This window comes from Lagopus leucura, unplaced genomic scaffold (genome assembly GCF_019238085.1).
Source record: "Lagopus leucura isolate 7727_CA_CO unplaced genomic scaffold, USGS_WTPT01 Super-Scaffold_100014, whole genome shotgun sequence".
NCBI lineage: Eukaryota > Metazoa > Chordata > Aves > Galliformes > Phasianidae > Lagopus > Lagopus leucura.
The window spans coordinates 6,241,034-6,264,684 of record NW_024962268.1 but is presented as its reverse complement, the minus strand read 5'-3'; the positions used below and the strand labels follow the sequence as shown (position 1 = coordinate 6,264,684).

Below are 23,651 nucleotides of genomic sequence, written 5' to 3'. Positions count from 1 at the left end.
CTTTGCTTTGCTATAAATTCGTAGCTTTGATTCAAACACTGACGTAATGAGAAGCGGTAAGGAAACTGACAACAGCAATACTTGCTTTCAGGAAAAACAAGTTAGGCTTTTCTTGAGAATGATCTCCGAACACTTTGTGTCTCCCTGGTCTGCCTTTCCCTGTTCCTTGAGTATAGACATCTGAAATGATCAAACAACTATCTACTCTAAATGTGAAATATCTGTTTGATTTCAAAGGGTACGCTTTGTAGACACAAATATTTTTCTAGCCACATCCATCTTATCTAACCATATGACATTGTTTTGTCAAATCTAGCTCACTTTTAAGGCACATATTTTCAATCAGTCTAGAAGGCTATGATTGAGTTAGAATCTTGCCATTAACCACTGACAGTACAATCCCTTTATTACAGTCATAAGTGAAATAATTGTCTTTGTTCCATATATACTCTCCCAGTACTTGCTGAAAATTACTGAAAATTATTTGCTGGTTTAAAACTGATCAAGCACAGTCTGTAAATCATCAGAGCTTATCCTTCTGTGGTACTTCTAATTGTAATACAGTTAAGTCTTAGAAATTATCTATAAATGTGGGTTTTTTTTTTTCTGAACTTATTGTGACAAGTATATGGAAGCTTAGCATGGAATTTATGAGGCTTCCCTCCCCAAGCCCCCAATTACATGATAATTGATACCTTTGTGCAGGCAAAACCTATTTCACTGGGAACAGTGGTATTAACTGTGCGTGGAGTTGCACTTCTTTAGTCTCCTTTGGAATCTCTCATTTCCCTTGTTCAAAGGAAGACAGTATAACTAATCTCATTGCCCTAAAATTGTTCCTGTTTTAGAAGAAGAATTTTAATGTTGCAGTTCATTTCTGCTCAGCTTGTCTGTGTGATGGATAATCTTGCTAAATCTGAAGTCTTTTTAGCTGAACATACTATCTTTGTCGTTGAACACGAATGGATGTGTAAAGGATGAGCATGGATAATCCTACCTCTACAATGCTCTTCCTGGAATTACTGAAATAAATTCTGGTTTTACTGTTTTTATTGTTTTAAATGGAAGATGATTATTATCATAGGCTGGAGGCTGCCTGAAATGTCTCTGAAAAAAGTAGTTTTCAAAATACTTCTTTCAGTCCTACCTTAGATGAAGGGCATGAATGTTGTGGCTCTCTCTCCTCCCATTTCCTTTCAACAAGCTAGTGAAAGGAAAAACAGCTTGGGAGTTATTTGTTACCATTCAGCTAATTCTAAAGTATAATCCTATTTCCTCATCTTTTATATGCAAATTTGCCACTAGTGTTCTGGGTCCATCAATAACTCTCCAAAATCTTCCAATAAGCTACTCAGAGAATTTGAGGTGAAATGTGTTAAAATTGCAGAAAGAAAGAAGTGTACTAACACAACTGCAGACCTCACTGGCCTAAAACCAGCGACAAGCTGGAACTGAGGTATGTATGTGAACAGGATGCAGTGTGGTGGAGAGAACCACTGCATTGCAGCACACCAGCAGTTGATTAGCAAGCATCTTCTAACAGAGGTAGGGTTATACACAAGGGAGGGTAGAAAAACAAGTACATAGCAGTTTGCCCAACTTCTCTCCTAGTGCTCGGAAAATGGAGTGCTAGGACTCTTACATAGCACCTTTTTTGGTGGAGTCTGGCAGAATACAGAGGCACAATATGTTGTGGATTATACCATGTGCTCTAGAATGTTTAAATAAAACTTCCCTAGGTGCTTTTATTAGATATTTTAATTTATCACTATACATCTAAAGCACCTGTTACTTCAGGTAAGTAGGAAAGTGACTTTCTAAGCTAGTTGAGATCATGAGATCATGGTGCATAGTTACCCTGGGTTCAGCAGAATGCCTTGGCCTCTTTTCATTGTGCTTTTCATTCTGCTTTTCAATGAACTGGACATATCAGCGTGATTGCATGGAAGCCTAGAGTATTCCTACTTTTGAGAATCACCAGCACTTAAAACTGTAGTCACTCTGTGCTCTTGGCTGAGTAGTATTCTCTTCTGCTATGGACTTGAATTTATCTGATTTAGTGTCAGTTTCAAGTGCTATTAAAGTAATGTCAGTTGTGATGATCTCAGTGTTTCTTGTCTAATTCTGTAACTGTTGTGTGTTGTTCTGTACATAGTTCCTTAATCTTTATGGCATGCACACACTTACCAACTCCTGTATTATTTTCTCTGGGGAATTGGAATCTGATCAGTTCCTTGTGTTTGGCTTTGAAGTCTGCAAGCATTTCATGGTTTGCTAATGGTTCCCTACCACTGGAATTTATTCTTCTAGGCATTTCAACAGTGGCAACCCAACAGGTGTCAGGAAATGATGCAAGAGTAATCCCTTTTGTTTATTGTTTTTGCGATTATTATGCAGCTAACTATTCCTTTAGTTTTTCTAATATGAATGCTCTGCCTGCCATGCCTTGACCTTCTGCCTTTTTGTTTTCAGCAGCATAGTCACCTGACAGTCTTATTTTCAGATCCAGCCTTGTGCTGCAGTTTTCTTTGGATTAATTCTGTTTATCTTAGCAGAGCTATTGCAAACCTACAGTTCTATCATTTGGAAGGTTTGTGTACAGTGCCTCGAAATAAGTTTTCTACAAATGAAATAGCTTTTCAGAAGGAGCATAGAGTCATGAGATGGGAGAGAATCACACAGATGTGGCAGTTTGACACAGGCATCCCAGATTTCTGAATATGTTTTGATCCTTACTGTCTTCATTCATCTTTTTAGTTGTTTTGAATGCTGCTTCTAAGTATTTCTGATGCTGGCTAAACGGATTGATTTTATTTATTTATTTATTTTTTTCATCAGGAAACTCAATTGAGGCTTTAATATTTTACCTCAATTGCTTTTATCCCTTGTTTGCATACCCTCATTGTTGTTCTGCTGAAAATAAATGAATATATTTATCCAGTACAGTGCATTGGAATGTGTTTGGTATGAATGTACTGTATGGCACAAGTGACTGCTGAGGGAAGAGCAGGGCCAGTAACATGCAAAAGCTGATCACAGCACAATCCTGTTGTGTTGATCCTGGCTTCCTAACAAATTAATTGTTCGGTAGTAGTACTGCTCCTTGCTTCTTACTCCAAACAAACTAGCTTTCATTTCTCCTATAACAATTTTGATTTTAAATCCCTCTTCAGAATTTTTGTGGACACAGTTGTGATACCTTTCTTGATAGTCTGATTCTGCCTTTTACTGGAATTAAATAAACTGCAATTACATTTATGGGTAAATCCTTTGAATGAAAATATTTGCTCCCCACTATTTGCTCCCCACTATTTTAGTTTTTTCTAGGTACTTTGAGAGATTGTCTTCTACCATGACTCAGCTCCTTAGCTGCTGTACATGATTTTATATTCAATTAGAATCTGTTCATACAGATACTTAATCCCTGTGAAGATATATTCTACTTCTATGCTTCTGTAGGCCAAGATTACAGTTTGCATAGGTCCAGCCAACAATTTTCGATGTACTGAGTGTTTTTCTTTCTATCTTTCCTTTTGTTCTACATTGGTGAATGTAGCATTAGTAATCTGCTATGACTCAACTGGCAACTTTGTTTAAAAAACAAAAAACCCATAAAGTTAATATTATGGGAAAAGCACGGATTTGTCATGTTCCATTGATTTCTGATGTATTTTTTTCTTAACTTTCTTGAGAAACGTGCAAGAAATGTCTAGTGTTAGGGACTTATTAAGTATAGCAATTAAATGTGAAGTAGAAATGAAACAGGTTTATAGACACAATGCTATGAAGTCAGAATTGAAGTAGGAAGGCAGACAGTAATATTCTCTTTAAAGAAAGTAGTACCCCCCTAAAAGTTTGTACGTATTTTTGGTGAATCTTTCAAAAACTATTAATAGTACAGAAGATTCTGAACTACCGCAGTAATGCTATAATAGTCTCTAAATTAAAATTCACACAGGTACTTTTTTTTTGTTTTTTTAAGCAAACAATGCGGAAAGCAAAATAAACACCCAATGCAATGAAGTATCAGTTTGCTCTTATCTAGTATGGATAGGTGTGACTAAAATTTTCCTACCTTTGTTTTGAACAGAATGTTGGCTTTGAAAGCTCAGGGAAGAAGCAGCAGGGAGAAGGAAGTAACACAGTGGTAAGTACTGTATTTCTGTTTCCTTTGCGTAATAGAATGTTTACACATTGATTCTTTTCTTTTTCATATGCCATCAGTAATCACCTCCAGAGTGTTCAAATTTTATTGCATGAATGCTCATGTTGTTCTGAAGCTTTTTTGTTGCAACTATCAGTTGAAGAGTATATTACATGTAGTTATGCATGAATATAAAAGGGAAAACATGAAACTAAGTTGCAGGATAATAATTTTCTGTTTTGAAGACAAATGTTCATTATTAAATATTTTCATTTGTGGAGTTTTAGCATTTTAAAATAATTTTTAAACTGCTTTTTAAAATAAATGTATTTAGTTCTTAAGAAACCTGAGCATTAAAAAGAAAAAAAAGTTAAAGATGCTTGAAAACTTGTTGAATACTTGTTGGGCCTCTTACCATCCATTTTAATAGTTTGCACAGGAGGACATTAAGTCATATCATATCTCGCTTCTTGGTATATTAACATTCTTTAGCTAAAGATCATACTTTAGAGTATCAAAGTTAAGCTAGAGTTCATTTTTGTTTTGAAAGCTTTGGAAAAGAAACACGTATTTATATTCAGCTTTTTTCAATGATGCCAGTGTAGATGATACTAAGTTGATTGTTGTAAGGTAAGAGTTGCTAGATAGAAATATTCCTCATGAATTGAGAAGAATATCCAGGAGAATCATTCATCTCCAGAACTTCTGTTTGAATTTGAATAGTGCTTTCCCACCCACTCCAGCAAACCAAACTAAACAAACACCTCACCTCTCCCCCTGCCCACCCCCTTTCTGCCCCCACACCACACACACAGAAGTAGCGTCCATCTGCTCTGATTTTGTTAATAGTGCTATTAATATTGTGAACGTGCTAATAAATATTGACACATCAGTGACTGTAATTATGAGATTTATTATAAAATATCTGTTCTAAAACATACAGAATCATCTGAGCATTTTATCTGGCATTGCTACAGCTTAAGGAGATAGAAGCATATGTGCAAGCTCTTTTTTTTTTCTTATTTTCTGTGTTGTTTACAATGCAGAGGGCCTTGTGTACATTAGCATTTTCTATTGAGCTACGAAACTGTTGTTGTTGTGCTGCCTCAGCTGTGTTACCACTCTGTAAGGACTGGTTGCTTTCTATAGGCAAATGACTTGCAGTGCCTCTTCTTTTTCTTCCCATATGCTGGTTCATCTCTTTTGATTGTTATAACTGGAGGACTTAACACAGCATCTCTTCCTCTCTGATTGAATATTTGTTGACAGTATGTGATACGCAGCATTTACTAGTACCGTAGATCCAGACATAATCCCTCAAAGGACTAAACCAGAAGCATAAGCGGTTTAATAAGGTTTTATACCTCTTCCAGCAGGCTTACCAAGTCTTAGTCTAGCTGCACTGTGTATTTAATTTTCATTGTTTTCTTTGTATAGGAAGTTAGGAATTTGTCCTTTTTGTTTCTGTGGGCCTTTTCCACATTGACAATGGAAGAAAATTGAGTTATTTAATGTAGTACTTAATAATAGAGTAGTTTATTCCTCCTAATGTTCTCTTAATAAAACTACAAATTGTTACCCAAAGAATATACAATGTAGTCAAATGTCAGCAATGAAGCTTAGATCTATTGCTAATCTCAGCAATATTGTTAGTGATATATGACTAGACACCATTCTTCAGATGACAAATTTACTTGGATAGTTTGGCTGGTAAAATGGAAATTAGTTTCTAGGACTGGCTTAGGAAAAGAGCAAAACAAGTGAGAAGTTACTACTACATGGAATGCAATTGTATAGTGACAACTGGAGGGACTCGGAATTGGATGAGTTTTTCAAACGTGAACAATCTGACAGCACAAATGCAGAATGCATTCAATTTACTTGCTTAATCTGTAGCGTTAATATAGAGTCAAAATTACAATTATTAGGACACCTAACTACATTTTATTCTTTTACTGTAAACTTACCTTATAATTTTACTTTTTTTTTTTAAATAGGGCATTTCTGTGATGCATCTTGCCTTAAATTTACACATCTGTACTCTTGTGTACCTGTGCTTTAGTGATGCCACAGCCTAGAGATATAACATAATACTAAACATTACACAGTTAAATTCTGTGCTTAAATTAAAATCTTGCCAAAGGTTTTTTTTCTTAATGTAAAACAATTTTGTTCTATTTTTACAAAGTTGATCTGTTCTTGTCATTGCTAAGCTTTTGGTATAAAAAGACCAAGTGCTTTGTTATATTACTAATTTCTTTTTTTTTTTTTTATTAGCAGATAAATAAATTAACTGAAATAAATATTCCAAGCATTTCCTTTTATATGCATTCATTGGTTTACTTGTCACAGTAATTCCTCAGGTTTGTTTTAGTAATCACAAAAATGGTTTTTGCCCCTTTTACCCCTCAAGAAAAAAGTATCTTTCACATGTTTGCACTTAATGAATGATTGTAATTGTACTGCATTTACTAATATCTTCCTCCCTCCCTCTGTTGTTACCATTCACCATTGTTGCTTCATGACTAATGCCTTTTATTTCATTTGCTATGAATGCTGTATGTGAGCAAGTACAGTGTGATTTTTTTTTTTTTGTCTCCTGCCTTTGTGGGGACTTGCAGCCATGAATGCAGCTGAACATTGTTTGCATATCAGGAGCTTCACATAAAAATGGTGAAATGGTTTCAAAAGACCCTTTTTGTAAGTCTCTTATTTCCTATGGTTTGTTCTGACTGTACAGCTTTGGTTCCTTGGTTTGTATTGATCTAAGTGTTTACCAGTTTCGTTTAGTTAGATGTGTGACGTAACTGATCTATTTTGATTTTTTGTTTTCCTTTTTTTAGAAGTGAAATAAATAGCTTGGATGGGAGGCAGGAGAAGGTGAAAATACCTTGACTTGGCATTGTCACTGAACAAAGTTTTAAAACCACAGCCACAAAATGGCAGTGGCATTTAACGAAAGGCAGTTTACTCACAGCATACCTTTCCTTCTGGTGTTTCAGTTTCTCATCAGAGTCCATCAGGTCTGAGAGTCACGCATTCCTCTTACACATTGGACATGCAGGTCAGGGTTTACAGGGTGTCAGGTGCTTTCAGTTGCTCAGGAACCTTGCTGCTCCTTCCCAAGAGGAGGGGGAGGAGTTAGGGGAAGCCAGAGTCAAACTTTTGCCTCCCCTGCCCCATCTGGGTTAATGTGTTCTGATATTGAAGAAGAGATATCAAATCATTTCTGAGCTTAAAGAATGAAGAATAGTTCTGCTTCTCCTTGTAAGAGTGGAGGACTTTCTGAGTTTAAGATTCTTAGATGTGTACAGTATCTCCAAATTTTTGAGGACCAGAGCTGCCTTTTGGTGGAAGATTCATTTAAACTGTGCTAGGAATTGTCACAACGGTCTCTTCTAGGTCAAACCAACCAGCCTACATCTGTGCATGTGTTGTTGAACATGTTGCTGCCTTAGGAGGAGAAAAGCCTACAGTATTTCTGAAGATAGACCACTGCGTGTTGCTGATACAGGAAGTCTCATTCTTAATAATTTATTAATGTAAGACCGATAGCTTTTTGCTTGGTGGATTACATTGTATTTCAGTATTAATTTGTTGGAGGTTCTATCCGTTGGCCACATAAAGGTTTCTATATGTTAAGCTGCAGTGCATACTGCCCCTCCCTGCCTGTTCCTGTACTTACACATCCCCAGCTTGGCAATTCTGCGCTCATCTATAGGCACTGGACTGGACTAGTGGGATTCTGACCAGAAGTTTTTCTGTGGAGCTGTACTTGCCTTTCTGTGTGAGCATCTGATTGCTGGTTTCATTTTCAGCTTTGCTGCTGATGTAACTGGTAAACGTCCTTCTGAAACACTTGGGGGAAAGGGGAGCGCTTTCACACGCAGTGCTTACAGCATTTGCATTCGCATCCTGTTAGTATCAGGCAGGAATCTGAACAACCCGTGATACAGTGCTATTGCTTTTAAAACAAAGTAGCAGAGATGAAGACCATTAGCTTAGATTCTGTGGGTAATGACATGAGTTCAGAATTCTCAGAGCAGTGTGATACTTCTGTGCATGGTGTTTTGTTTTTTAATGCTCATCAAATCACAGCGAGACGTGGTTAAACAAAAATGTCCTGTGTGTCTCTGGCAGATGCCTGGGTGCTGCTAGGCTGTGAATGCTCAGATGACGGCAGTGTGCAGGAATGAGTGATGTCTCTCTGGGCGGTGCGCACTCGTCTGAACTATCGGTCTGTAGTGGTGTCCAACCCTGCTGCCGGTCTTGCTTGCTTTTGCTAATAGTGGCCTTTCAAACTGACGCTTTGCTTTTCTACTTCGAGTGATTTTATTCTGTTTAAGGATGTCTTAGGCTTACAGATTTGGTCTGCTGTTGTTACAGTGTAGATTTGCTATAACCATGGTGCTTACTTTTCCCTAGATTCTCCAGTAACTTTATCTGAATACTGTATTAATTATACTGTATTCTCCAGTTGTTACTTCGCTGTATGTTATTAGCATCTGTTTGCACTGAAATTCCATCCCTAGTTAGCAAGATTAATGAGATTTAAAGAGTACTTCAAGCAGTCTTCAAAGCCTTCTGTACAGTAGAAGTTTTTCAGGGTAGATGCTATTAAAATGTGAATTGAAGTTATTTATTTTGATTGCTCTAGTGTTTTAATCACAAAGTTAAATGTTATCATGATTGCACATATTTTCATTTTATTGATACAAATATAATGGGAAGGCAAAATAAGGTAAATGACTTTTTTTTCTTTCTTTTTTTTTTTTTTGAAACTGCAAACCAGCTGAAACCAGTTTCTGGATTTGTTAGATTTTGCTGCTTTGATTCTGTTTTCTGTAATAGCATGCTTCAGGGGTAACAAGCTGACCTATCTTCTGGAAGTACATTACTGTAGGGGAATTACAGATTCCCCTTTGGAACTGGAAACATTGATAAGCTTAGCATGGTCTCTTCAAAAAGAAGATAATCTATGAAGTCTTTTCTTTTTTTTTAAATGTGATAAGTACATGCAAAAGTAGCTGGAACACAAATGACTAATATTCAAAACTGATAAAAGATGAACAACAGTCACAGATTTTTTTTTATTATTATTTATTTGATGAAACAAAAGTCCTCTGTATTCATTTTCAGTGTAGTTTTCAAAGCAGAAAGGGGAAATTTAATTCTGACTTTCCTTTGATTTTCAAGCAAAATTTGTTCGAAGTTGATGGTAACAGTAAAATACTGTCTGTTTTCAGCTATATTAGTAACACCTAGAGATACCTGTTTTGGAAACAGTAAGTTATGCTTGTAGAATTCATCATAAATTGACTGTTCTGTGCCTTGTGGTTAGCGTGCTGTTCCATTTTGTAAACCTTTGCTGAAGAAGTCCTACATATCTTTTAAATTGCTATTGTTATCAGTAACCTGTCTTAATGGTTTGTTCCAAATGTTGCTGAAGTGCTCTTAGTATAGCAAAATAATTGAGGAACTTGTTTAGCAAAATAATTTTTGCCTATAAAATCAGAGGTGTAAGGAGTTTACCAATTCAAGCATATTAAATGAAAGTGTAGTGTATTGCTACAACACAGGATGTAGATGCCTAGAAAAGTCTTAGTTGCAGAGGTACTTAGCTGGCCAAATCCTGCAAGTTAGAAGTGGAAAACAGTGAACAGGAAAAAATAGGTAAGAGTTACTAATGAGTGAGACTCAGACAAACATGAGTTTTAACTTATTCTTCTTTTTTTTCCAAAGTGCTGGCTATTCTGCAAATTTATTTGCAAACCTATAACCTTTGTAATGGTGTAGTAATAATAATAAATAGAGCATGTATTATATTTTGAAAGAACATCTGTTTGAAAGACATGTATCTGAGACTATATTGATACGGGAAATATGGAAGATTATTTCCACTCTCATCCTGAGAAAAAAAGTAAAAGCTGGGATGAAAAATGAAAAAAACAGCAAATGTTGTTTTTTCTGTTTGTCGCATCAGAGGGTTAATAGCTACAAATGAATCCAAGGCTGACTGTGGGGCTGGTTCCTGTATTGTTTGAGCAGTTGGGGTGGGTGGGTGAGACTGTACACATCATGCTTTGTTATTTCCCTCTGGTTTTGATCAAACTGGTTGGAAAAAAATCCCACAGCAATAGTCTGCATAGTCATTGTACCATTGGGATATGAAAGGTCTTGGCAAATGGGAGAGGTGCCTGAAGACTGCAGGATAGACAGTGTCACTCTAGTCTTCAAAAAGGGCAAGAAGGGAGGATCTGAGAAACTACAGGTCAGTCAGTTGTTCTTATAAAGGTGATGGAAGTGCTTGTTCTGGATAACCTCTCCAAGCAATTAGAAGAGAAAAAAGCTGTAAGGAGTAGTCAACATAGATTCAGCAAGGGGAAATGATGCTTGACCAACCTGGTAGCCTTCTTTGATGTCATCACTGGCTGGGTAGCTGTGGGGAGAGCAGTGGATATTATGAACCCTGACTTCAACAAGGCATTTGACACTGTCTCCCACAATATCCTTGTTATTAAACTTAGAAAGTGTGGAATAGTTGAGTGGACACTGAGGTGGACTGACATCTGGGTGATTGGTAGAGCTCGAAGGTTTGTGATCAGTGGTGCAGAGTCTGATTGGATGCCTGTAACTAGTGATGTTCCCCAGGGTCAGTGCTGGGTCCGATCTCATTCAACATCTTTGTCAGTGACCTGGATGAAGGAACAGAGTTCACCCTCAGCAAGTTTGCTGTTGGTACAAAGCTGAGAGGGGTGGCTGATGCTCCAGAAGGCTGTGCTGCCACTTTCAGAAAGGCCTTGACAGATGGAAATGTTGGGAAGAAAGGGAAGGGAAGAAAGTGATGAGGACGATGAGCAAGTTTATGGTCTTGCACCTGGGGATGAATAACAGTATGAGTTAGGGGCTGACCTGTTGGAGGGGAGCTCTGTGGAGAAGGACCTGGGGGTCCTGGTGGATAACAGGTTGACCATAAGCCAACAGTGTGCCCTTGTGGCCAGGAAAGCCAATGGCATTCTGGGGTGCATTAAAAAGTGTGGCCAGCAGATCAAGGGAGGTGATCCTCCCCCTCTGCTCTGAGCTGGTGAGGCCATGTTTAGAATACGGTGACCAGTTCTGAGCTCCCCAGTTCAAAAAACACATGATGTCATAATGGGAGTCCAGTGGAGTACCAATGATAAAGGACCAGGAGCATCTCCCATATTAGGAAAGATTGATTAAGCCTGAGGAGAAGAAAACAGTTCTATGAAGGTAAAGACTTACCTGGATGCCTACCTTTGTGACTTACTGTAGGGAACCTGCTTTATTGGGGCGTGAATTTCATGATCTCTTGAGGTCCGTTTCAACCCCTGTGGGATGTACAGATATTTTTCTTTGTCCCACTTGGTGTATTTGTTGTGGAGCTTGTTTCCTATCAGTTCTGTTTATACAGTGTTTTTTTTCCTCTTATTTCCTCATGAGGTGAAATTAACTGTACCAGTATCCTGATGTTTTTTCCTTTGTTGACTACTAGCTGAGGTAAACTTAGGTCAAGGCTTTAACTGTCTGGGGGACAAAGGCTTTTTGTTTCTGGAGTTTTGTTTTGTTCTTTCTTCCTTCTCTGAGTTCTGTAGTAGATCAAGTTCTTACAATTTTGAACTTGCACGGTGATGGAGAAAAAGAAACTGTAATAGTGTTGCAGATTTGCGAAGCTATTTCACTGTTTTATTTGGTACTTTCAGATTGCTTGTTGATGTTGCAAAATAGTACAAGACCAAGATTCTTGTTCTTGCTAGACTTCAGAGGAAAATATTTGAGATGCTTTGTATTCCTGTTCCCTTGCTGAACTGTATTTACCCAAACCATCCCTGGAGTAGTTCTTAATTTGAGAATATAAAAAAAAGAACGTCACCTGTGCTACACTACATTTTTCTGTCTTTAGTTGATGAGAGTGAACTCTCTTCTGTGATACGTCCTTCCTTTTCTCCTCTACAGTCTTTTTACTTGGGCAACTGATCATGAGGTCAGACAGAAAGGCAGGTAAATAGGAGAGTAAGTAGTGTGCATTGAGAGAGGCAGAAAAGTGTGCAGAATGATGATATGAAGAGGGTGTCCTAGTATTGATAGCCTTCAGTGTTTTAATTAAGACAGGGAAGAAGTTCCTATAGCAAAATGAAATTTAGTTAATTTCAGTGAGCACAGCAAGATGTGTTAAAGTTTTACTTACTGACTGAAATTGCAGAAGTTGAGGGAAATTATTTATCTGAGTTCTTGGAAATCTTTTATTTTAAATAAGTAGAAAAATTAGAGAAAACAACGCTAGCTTGTTACGCAAAAAAGCTGTATGTATGTGAGGGATTTGAAATTAATGTATATTAATTTAATATTACTCATCACTGAAGATAAGGTTTTTTTTCTCTGTATCATTTTGATTTCATTGTATTAAGCAAAAACAGATTGTAAAAGTATGAACGATGCTTCAGAGCTGCTGCTTTAAATTTTATCTGCTTACATACAGTGTGGATATTCTCTGCTTAAGGCTGTTGACAGGTGACAAGTTACAGGCTAAATTCTATGTTCATCCATCGGTATCTGTAGATATTTCAATGACATTTCATGCCAGTAAAGAACTGTTGTGTTTAAACAAAACTAAAATCTCTCTGCCCACCTCCCTCTCTTACGTGTGTATATATATACATAGCATGTATGTATACATTTCTTTCTTTTTCAATCATTTAGCAGCCAGAAGTTTGAGATGTTGCCCATCTAGGTATTTCTGCAGTTGTCTGGTTGGTTTTATAAATCTACTAATTTCTGTGTCATAGTGCCTGAAAATGACCACGAAGCGGAATCTGTTGGTGCGGCTGGTGCCATGCCGCTGCCTGCGTGGGGAGGAGGAAACAGTCACTACACTTGATTATTCTCACTGCAGCCTGGAACAGGTGCCTAAGGAGATTTTTGCTTTTGAAAAGACCCTGGAAGAACTCTACTTAGATGCTAATCAGATTGAAGAGCTTCCAAAGGTATGTTGCATGATTTCCCTTTGTGTAACTTTTAGTGTTTCTCTTCTTACATCATCAGTGGTAAAATCTGATAGTGTCAAGCTTCCCCGTACAGCTTTAAGGCTGAGTTTTCCTAGATATTTTTGAGTAAATGTTGGTCCCAGAACAAGCTCTCTTGATAGGCTGTCCTGTGTATTTCAGCCGGACCAGTTCCCTGTGCTGCCTTGAGGTGAAACTGCTTAAACAACTGAGCCAGCCCAACAGGAGAAGCTGGTGCAAAGCAAAAGAGGCAGGCTAATTTATTTCTGTGGAAGTGTCTGCTTAAATTGACTAATACTATTCAGATATTAAATAAATTGCTGCATTGCTTTGAATCTCTGATAATATATGAGGATTAGAAGCAGCAAGATTACTGTATTATTCAGATTTCTGTGGTCATGAAGCTGAAGTCCAAAATAGTCACTTGAAGTCCTTGCTTTTGTTTTTGACTGAAAAGTATCTAAAATTATTTAAGCTCAAAATGTAGAGAGGTGAAATTCTACTTTGATTACATCTTAATTAAAGAAATCATTATTTGTTGCTAGTTCTGAAGACAAACCATGTGCTGAATGAACAGTATACTACAGGAAAGGATCAGATTTTGTTCCAGTGAAACTCCTGAAAAGTACAGTGTGGTCAGAATAATAAATTTTCCCTTATTAGATCCTATCTTGGTGAAGTTGGATTATGTACTTGATATTAAAAATAGTTTTTTCCCAATTGCATGCAGACCTTCCCTATTGCACAGTGATGAGTTTGGAACACACTGCTAAGCTTGTTGGTGGTTTGTCATAACCATATGAGATTTTTTTTACTTGAGTTTTCTTGAAAGACAGATGAAATTAATAAGGAAATAAAATAATTTAACATATCAGTTCATCAGAAGTCTTGTAGTTTGGTGGAGCTGACTTTGTTTAATCTAATGAATATATTCCTTTTTTTCTGGAATTACAAAGCTTATGTAAATTCAGCATAGATACAAATTCAAATACAGTAAAAGAAACAAGCTGAGAGATTAGGGAGTATTAGAGACATCTTAAAAATCATTTACCTATTTAATAGAGGTTGTTATCTTGAAACTATCCATAGAAGATCTCTTAGGGAATGCCTTCAAGTTTGTAATAATCCTATCTGTTTTAGAGCCAGAGTTTCAAGCTGTATAAGCCTTTTCCCTAACCTAAACTTATTTAGTGTTTGAACTCTGAAGCTCGTAATTAATCCATCTTCTCAGAAAAAGAGTGTGGTATTTATTAGACTGTCTCCTGCTCTTCCCCTTTCCTGACTGCTACTGGTGCTGTTTTTGTCCCAGTGTTGCAGTTTTCTGCCCTTTGTGTTTCACAGTCGTTTGGACAACGGGACCATGTTGTCAACCTGCAGTGACCTGTTTTTTTTGTTTAGTTTGTTTTTTGTTTGTTTTAGGTTTGGGGGCTTTTTTCATTTTTTAATCACCCCCAGTCTTTCTAGTAATGTTCACCTCAGTATACTTTCAAAATTGGATGTTACAGTGTTGTTTGTTAATTAAGCAGATGTAATTGAACTTGAAAAAATAAGACATACTGTAAAGTAAATGTAAAATGTATTAAAATTTAAAGTTACTTTAGAGAAGATAAATACCTACTCAAATGCTACATTCTGGAATAATGTTTTTAGTGGATTTGTTCATTTACCTTTATTTTTTCCCCTCCTTTTCTTGAAGAAACTAAAAGTACTTTGGAGGTACCAGATGGCATGCTTACTGTGGAAAATACTTTTGTTTTCAGAACTACAGGTCACAATTTGTGATGCACTTGTAGGATTTTATAGTTGTTAAATGTAACTATCAGTTTTCTGTGGCTGTTTGCACTTCTTTTTAGCTTTCCTAAACATCCTAAACCTAGTCAAGTTTAAAAGAAAAAAATTGTCTTTGGTCAAAGTGTTTAAATAGCCTGACCTTCCAGCTGTGAGGTCATAAGTTTAAAGGGATTTAAAAAAAAAAAAAGCCATACAGAGGAAACTAAGAGAAAGTTGCTCTTTTTTTCTTTGTTTCATTAGCAACTTTTTAACTGTCAGTCGCTGCACAAGCTGAGTTTGCCAGACAATGATCTAACCACATTGCCAGCATCCATTGCAAATCTCATTAATCTCAGGGAACTGGATGTCAGCAAGAATGGTAAGTCATTTCACTTATTATATTGGAATAGCTTTAAGGCAAATCATCACTGATTGTACAAAGATACCAGTAAAAGTGTAATTTCCAGAATCTACGCATCTAATAAACTCTAAACTACAACCCTAAATCTTATGCTTAGCCAAGAGTAATCTATTTTATGGTTTTTTATGTTTGTTTTTAATCATATCTGTCAAATGTATTGCTTTATATTTTGAGATCATTACTGAAAAATGATACCATCAAATGTTTGTGTTTTCTCAAAAATGCATATGCTTGAAGTTATTACTTTTATTGACTCTTGTCATTTTTCACTGTAGTGAAGAATTTTTGCTCAAGAGCTTTTAAAAATTTGCTGGATTCTCTTTTAATTTTATTATAAAAATTGTTTTCAGTTTACTTTAATGATCTGTCCCAGACTTGTAATAGAAGTCAGCTGCTTCGCTATCTGTCTCTAGAGATGGTAATCCCTGTCACATGGGGAGAAAAGTCTCCGTGGACAATGACTGATTCAGTTGACTGATTTGCATTCTGTGAGTCAGCTGCTTATAAATTATGAAATGCTGTCAGCCAAGTACTATGTGTATGCTTTCATTTATTTTTTAATGGTAGTCTCTTGGCAAGTTGGAATATCTGTGCAAATGAGGAAATTGTAAGAGCTTATATTGTCATCAGGCTTGCTTGTGTGGTTTACTTAAAGAAAAAAAAATTATTGTGTTAATTGATAAGGATGTAAGAGCCTTTTCTTGCTGATTCACATTGAAGTTAGATGAGGACCTTTGCTTGAAACCATATTTGAAAGTATGGGTTAAATAAACATGCCAAAGATTCTATCATATGCAATTCATTGTTTTTATGTGAACATCTAAATGACTCCATAAAATTAAGTTGAGATCTGCTTTATTGTGGAAGTGTTCCCATCGTGGAGGTGTTGGCATTCTCCTTTCTTGTCCATTGTATCCCAGTCTGTACTTAAACTATTACTTTATTATTTCTGCTTAATGAATGCAACATTTAGTGCAATAAATTGACCTGGTTGTTACTGCTCTGTTCCTGGTACAAGTGGATTAATAGCCTTTCTTAAAGAACATGTTCCCTGAACTGTCATAATTACAAACAGCTGGGAAACTATAGTATTTTTGTCCTAGACTGAACAATTAAAAGGATTAAATGATTCTAATGCAAGTTCTCAATAATTAAAATTTGAAAGCAATGGAAGGGATTTTGAGTTCTAGTGTTGGCCGATTCCTTAGCTTATGAATATAAATAGGCAGTTGGTCACAGAGTTAGTTACCCACCCAAAACAATGCAACCTTTTGCTAAGCCTTCTAAGGGCTGCTGAAGAAACACTTGTTACTGATAAGCATATAAATGATTTAAGGAGACAGTAGCTGAAAGATATGAGATTGCAATAAACTGTAAAGTTCTGTTTTTTAGGAGCAATGGGTTCTTCCTCCTTAGGTGCAGCACTTTTCCTTGTTGAATTCCGTGTGGTTCTTGTCCGCCCACCTTTCCAGTATGTCTAGTGAATCAGCTAGGACTTTTCCAGGACTTCACATTTTTGATGTGTTTTTATTTTGTTGGGGTTTTTCTGTGTTTTTGAGTGTGATGTGGAAACAGCAAACTTTGTGGGAAGTGCAGGAGATGTAATTTTTCTTCATAAATCAGGGAAAACTAGGAATCAGTTATGAGAGGCCTCAAAACTCTAGAATAATGCAGTGGCTTTTTTTGTGAGAATAGTGTGGTTATAGCAAGAAAGTTAGTCTCCTGCATTTTTCTTGTATGTTTTCTCGTGTGACAGTACCAAAAGTGTTGTTTTCCTCATGTGGATGGAATTAAAGCACAGAGTGCAAATGCGTTTGCATCAAATATATGTTCGTTTATAATTTTCATCTATAATTTTAGATTTCATTTTCAAATACCAATGAACATTCAGGTCTTTCAGTAGTCTCCTATGTAGATGGAGTAGCTTTTTCCCTGTGTATTTCAGCAAATTTAAACTTGTCACCTTTTCTATCTGTTGCAAGGCATTTTTACAGAAAAATACACAAATGAAAACCACAAACACTGAAAAGCTCCATGAAAACACATCTGCCAATAATATTATTTTTAGTAATATTGAAGGTTTTTGTTAACAGATACAAATCTAGATAAAATATGTTTCCTTCAGTGTTTTAAAAACATCTGCTGATTTGGCAAATTTTAGAGTAGTGTGTGCCAGAAGTTGGGGAGTTGAAAAACAAAAATTCAGGAGAATGTGTAGTTATTATGTTGCCCATCTGTGAAGGATTTAGAAGTACAGTTTGTCAACAAATTGAGAATTATTCGTAGTTAATAAAGAGAATGATCCAAGTTTTATTTTACTCAGGGAGAAGCAAGAGAGAAAGATCCTGAATAGAAAAATAACTTGCTATAAATCTGCTATTTTTGTCCGTATAGGAAGAAGGGGAGGGGATGTACTTAATTTTGTATCTTTCATGATAGTTAAATAAAAAGATAACTAATTGGTTGAGGGCTTCTAAGTCTGTAGCTTTATTATAATATTTCTCATTACATAGAGGTGGTAAATTTATGTTAAAAACAGTTAGCTATTCAACTTAAAGCTCTTCAGTGTAGATAATGTTTTTTCATAAATACTTTGTTTTTCCTATGAAAAAGTACTGACTAGAAGCTGTCTCTGCAGAATAAAATTATGTTCCTGTCTAAGAGAGGATGTCAGCAAAATGGAATTGCAGTGCAGTTAAGGCACAGATTTGGTCTTGAATGTGGAACTTGAGTGTACACATTTGAAATTCTGAAACTAGTTTAATACAGATCTGTTACTGGATTCAAAGAAATTTTCATAACATAGAAAAAGCATTGTAAAAGTAATTAGGATTTTTTTTAGTTGTGAATTTCATGTGGAGGCAGAATGTACCTTTTTTTTTTTTTTTTTTTTTGAGTAGTGTGCTTTGAGTGACAGTCAATCTATCACCCAAAAGTGCAAAAGTGACTGGACAGGCAACAGAAATTTTTCAGCTCTGGGTAATGGGGGGTGGGAGAAAAGCAAATCAGCTTTTAGTTTCAGGTTACTCTGAGGGGGTCCAGCTTTGAATCTGACATAGTTCAGAACCACCTGAATCTTAATAATCTTTCAAAACAGCAGTGTAAGCAAAACTGTTGTCTATAACGTTCTTAGTATCTCATGTTCAGAAAATTTTACTCTGACCTTGGCATGCCTAGGTAGGTTTATCTGTTGAGCACTTTTTAAGACCATGAGTATGTGTATCAAGTATAATAATAATTTCCTCTGATGAGTTACTGTTGGTGGAAGTGATGAGGCATTTTTCATTTAAATAGATCAAGGGGCAAAATAGGATTCTTTACTGTCTGAACTGCTGAGAACTTGTTTCAAGCCTTCAGATGGAAAAAAAAAAACTTCATATTTTTAATTTTGCAAGTACTCTCAGAAATGAATTTTGGAAATATTAAACCTGAATTAGCCTTCTAATAGAAAAAAAAATAGCATGCAGATGATGAGAGAAAGCCAGCTTAAAGTATGGCACACACATGAGCATAAAATGTTAATTTTTTTATGAGATCAAAGTGCTGTAAAAAAAAAAGCATTTTACATTTTCAGTAAACATTCTATTGCCACATAATTGTATGTAGCTGAGTCCTCATGTCATTAATAAAATGAGCATCAAATATATTTCTGATGCTGTATTTTATTGTAGATCTAATTATACTGTAATAATCATCACAACCAGTAAGAGTATATTTTTCTAAACCATAAAAATCTTTCTACTGAAGTATTTTTTGTTTTCTCCCTGTTTAAGTTGTACTTCTCAGGTTTATAAATCAACTAATACTCTTGCACTAACGGATAGCATAAATATCATGCTTCTCTTCTAGAAAATACCAAGCAGACCTCAAAATAAAAATTGAGTTTCTATTCTTCATTTTATAAACCTTCGAATAACCATAATAGAAGGGAGGACAAGTGTGAAAGGAAACTTTTAGAGCATATAATTGGAGAAAAGGACTTCATAAAGTGAAGATGGAGAGGTGAATAGGCTGAGTTGTATGTAGGTACTTGTCAAGTAGTTCATTGAGTCATAAAATCTGGAAAAGACCTCTAAAATAAACTAGTCCAACTGTCCACCTACCACTGGTATTGCCCATTTGATATTACATCTTTACATTTCTTGTACACCTCCTGGAATGGTGACTCAACCACCTCTCTGAACAGTCTGATCCATCACCTGTCTACTCTTTCAAATAAGATTTTTGCTATATCCAGCCTGAACCTTCCCTGGCACAACTTGAGACTGTCTCCTCTTGTCCTATTACAAGAACAAGCTGGCACCCGCCAGGCCACAGCTTCCTTTCAGGTCATTATAAATGGCAATCATCCCCTAAGCCTCCTCCAAACTGAATAATCCCGGCTCCCTCCATTGCTCCCCATAAGACCCATTACCAGCTTCGTTGCCCTTCTCTGAACGTGCTCCATGGCCTCAATATCTTTCTAGTGGGGAATGGGGAAGGGCTCAAAACTGAACACGGTACTGAAGATGCTGCCTCATCAGTGTTGAGTACAGAAGGATGATCACTTCCCCACTCCTGCTAACTACACTGTTTCTGATACAAGCCAGGATGCCACTGACCTTCTTGGCCATCTGGGCACACCACTGGCTCATAGTCAGTTGAGAACTGACCAACACCTCCTCCAACACCCCCTGATCCTTTTCCTCTGCACATCCGCTCTATCCCAAGTCTGTAGCGTTGCATGGTTTTTGTTGTGGCCAAAGTGCAAGACGTGGTGCTTGGTCTTGTTGAACTTCATCCCTTGGCCTCAGCCCAGCTATCTTGCCTGCTTCAAGTGAAATTAAGGAAATCCAATGGAGGATGTTTTTAGATTCTTACAAACATTCTGTAAGATTTTTAGATAAGAGACCTACAAGCAAATATTTTTTTCTTCTAAGGGAACTTTTCTATTTAAACAAAACAGAGAGATTAAAGGCTATACAAGTAGGAAAACTTACACTTGCAAGGAATGTTACTAGTTTAGTGTGGTTGTCATGGTATTCCTTGTGAAATACAAGTAAAGCAACCAAAAAGCAAGGTATAGCAAGTTTCTAAAGCTTTGAGATATCGAGTTTTAGAACTAGATGAAAATCTATTTGCAATAGTTGCTCTTTACTCTGAAAATGATTGGTTTAGAATAGGCTTGCACTGAATAAACCAGAGGTGCCTGTGCTGCTTTGAGATCACTAGTGAATTGTGTGCCACCTTGCATGGAGAAGTCAACCTTGTGCAGGTCTGGAGCTGCAGGTCTGAGCAGGAAGGTACTGCTGTTTTGCTAGCTGATCAAACATCTGGAAACCAGAGCTCCTGACTGACTGGAAACCAGTGGCAGCAGGGGACTAGGTAAGAGTTTTAGGAAGATGGATGAACTCTAAGAAGGAGCAATGGCTGAGTAAACATTGTGTAGCAAATTAATTGGTCTGTAAGATGCTACTTTAAGTGTTGCTTTTAAAACCACAGGTATGCAGAAATCCTGAATTAAAGTGGATTCTACAGGTATATATGAATACAGACTGAACGTGACTGATACTTCCCTTTGAGTTTTCAGTTTAAATTCCATGCTTAGGAACATTTTTCATAATTTTTGGAACAGCTGTGTGATCTTGAACTCTGGAAGTATTTTGATTGCCATGTTTAATCCATATTAGCTGTCAGTATAGCTGTAGCATAAGGCTGAGTGGGAAAACAAACAAAAGCTGTGTTTTTTTTTTTATGGTGGATCCGCTTTTAGTCTGGTCTCATAGCTGCTTGTCCAGAATTTAAGACCAGGATGAATAGATTAGCTCAGGGAGGCATGTGTGTAATTACGTTGCTTTCACATTCATGCAAACTGGGCTTGCGTGTTTGCCCATATCCCCTACGCTTGGAAGGATGCAGAATAGAAAAGGTGCATGGAGGGCAGTAGTTCCACGTGTTTTGCAGCAGTAGGTGTGTTTGTTGTTGAGCTATCTGTTGTTTGGGGTGAAAACCTGTTTTAATTTTCACATGTTTCCTACAAATCAAAACATCCAGCTGTAAACTCTTTCCTTTGAGGTCATTACTCATGTGACTTGCACAGTCTTACATTTGTTAGTGGTTAGGAATTGAACTGATACTTTTATTTTTTTTCGCAAGGCTGTTTTAAAAATCTTTAGATGTAGGGGAAAAAAGAGGTGGAACTTCGTTTGGAGGTAATGCCACCTCTGTCTCTAGCAGTAATAGCTTGAGTAACTAAAGTCTGGAAATACCAGTCCAGGCATTTTTGAAGAAAAATGTGAGTACATGATCTGAGTGCAAACAGCAGTGCAAATTCTTCCCAACGGCAGTGGGGCTGAAACAGCAGTGTACTAGGATGTCGGCTTTAGGCGGGCTCTACCAGCGGTGGGTATGACTACGCTGTTTTCCGTTAACCCAGAAATGCCGATATTTCTGAGTTAAAAAAGTTTCCTAATGGATAGTAAAGGTGCTTCCAGTTTTCTCGACCGTTCTGCAGTTAACGCTGTCCTCGGTGATGAGAAAGGATTGGTGTAACTCCAGATGGTGAGTGGGACCCCAATTATGTTTACAACTGCCTTAATCCGGACTGAACAAAGAGAGGGACATTAGTGTGTATTTGCTCAATGGTGCTGTGCCAAAACAATCCTTTCCCTCTGGGGAGTTAAAGATCAGGCGAAATTCTTTATTTCAGCCCTGCTATGTGATCCAGAACCGAGGTCGATTACATACAGGTTTCTGGCCGTTGACCTGAAATCCCTGTGTGACTTCTTTGGTCATATGCTTCCGGCATGTGCTGCAGCTGGTCTGGGGATCCTGATTAACCACCCTTCTGTGGGTTATGCTAGCTGGCTGGCGAGTGTAGCCAGATAGAGTTCTGAATGACGAATGCTTTCTGTTTTTGGTGCAGTCCAGACAATAATTTAGATTCCATTCCTTACCTATCTGCCAGCTTTTCTTTGACAATCTTCCAGGCCCTCATCCCCGTGTTTTTTGTTTTTAATTGGCATTTGTAGTAGAAACTGGCCAGTACACTTGAAAATGCCTGAAATTTGGAAAAGCAGGTTGGAAGGGACAGACAAGTAAATGTGAGAGCTATTATGTAAATGTTATTTCTGTGGAAAACAGCAATGCAAAAAGAACTTTGCTCTTAATTCAGTTCATAGAACCTGCAGTTCGCATTAAAAATGACCAGCAAATCTTATTTTCTCCTGTTGTGCTCTGGAATTGGTCAAAGTCCACAAATGTGATGGTTTGTGATTTTTGTAAAAATAGTAAACATTATCTGTAAACCAACTGCAGCACAGAAATGGAATTGACGTGATTGTTACCATGTAAAATAGGGAACAGCAGGCTAAGAAACATAGCTACGTGTTTCAAGGATGGGATAAAGCTGTAGTAGTCTAGATAACCCACAGATCAGTAATCTGATTTATCTTCCTTTTCTCTAATGCTTAAGTATGTACTTAAGGAAACCATAAAAGATCCTAAAGGAAAATGAGATTTGAAGCAGAAAAATGAGATTTGAAGCAGAATATGGGTCTCGCTTATGTGGTGTCCACTGCATCAGATCCTTGTGTAGGATGGGGAGGGGTCATAAATTAATTAGTATGGTGTTACAAATGGAGTGTGAAAAGACATATTCATGTAGACCCTTGAGATTTGTTGAGCTGTCTTAACAGAAGACAATTCAGGACATTTAAGTATAGATAGCAAGCAGAGAAAGAGCAGATCCTCTTAAAAAATGCTTCTTACAGCACTTGGATCTTCTGTCACCTGCTCACAGTGTCTTTCTGCCTACTCTTTAGTGACTTTTGATTTTGTTTTATTGGTAGGAGAATATTAACTCAACATTAACTGCACACTTGAGTGTAAAGGAAGTATATATGAAGAGAAGAGACTGTCTGAAGGTTGTTGTGTAGGCAATTAGCAAGTGCTAACTGCTGATTTCCTGTCACCTGATGGAGAGGAACAGCCTCTGAACCTGTACTGAAAGCATGTATATTTAATGCTACTTTCCTCATGTAACAATGGCTGCCACCATTTATCTGACTGAAGTGTTGAGTGAGTTTGTAAAAACAGTATACATGTACCAATCCTGGTATAGTGATTTGAACTAAGTTGCTGCTTCATTGTTAGTATTCTCATATCTGTTGAATTTCTGTTGTTAATTTGTTGTTAGAACTGTTGCTGCTTCTTGCCCAAGGCATAATCAAACAAGAGACTATGGTAGAGTACTCTAATTTTGTACAAAAGCATTCTGATCTAATGTGTCTGTATTTGGATAGCTAATACTGTATTT

General features: G+C 37.0%; 1 protein-coding gene across 9 annotated transcripts in view; it reads left to right on the top strand.

The window, feature by feature from the left end:
- The window catches only part of ERBIN (erbb2 interacting protein), a 110,758-nt gene that overhangs the window by 45,372 nt on the left and 41,735 nt on the right, over positions 1-23,651 (top strand). For all 9 annotated transcript variants that reach the window (XM_042875112.1, XM_042875114.1, XM_042875113.1 and 6 more), the window contains 3 exons: positions 4,091-4,147; positions 12,949-13,146; positions 15,196-15,313. In XM_042875112.1, the coding sequence (XP_042731046.1) occupies positions 12,958-13,146; positions 15,196-15,313 (307 nt within the window). In that variant the 5' untranslated portion in view covers positions 4,091-4,147; positions 12,949-12,957. The remainder of the gene's footprint in view (positions 1-4,090; positions 4,148-12,948; positions 13,147-15,195; positions 15,314-23,651) is intronic.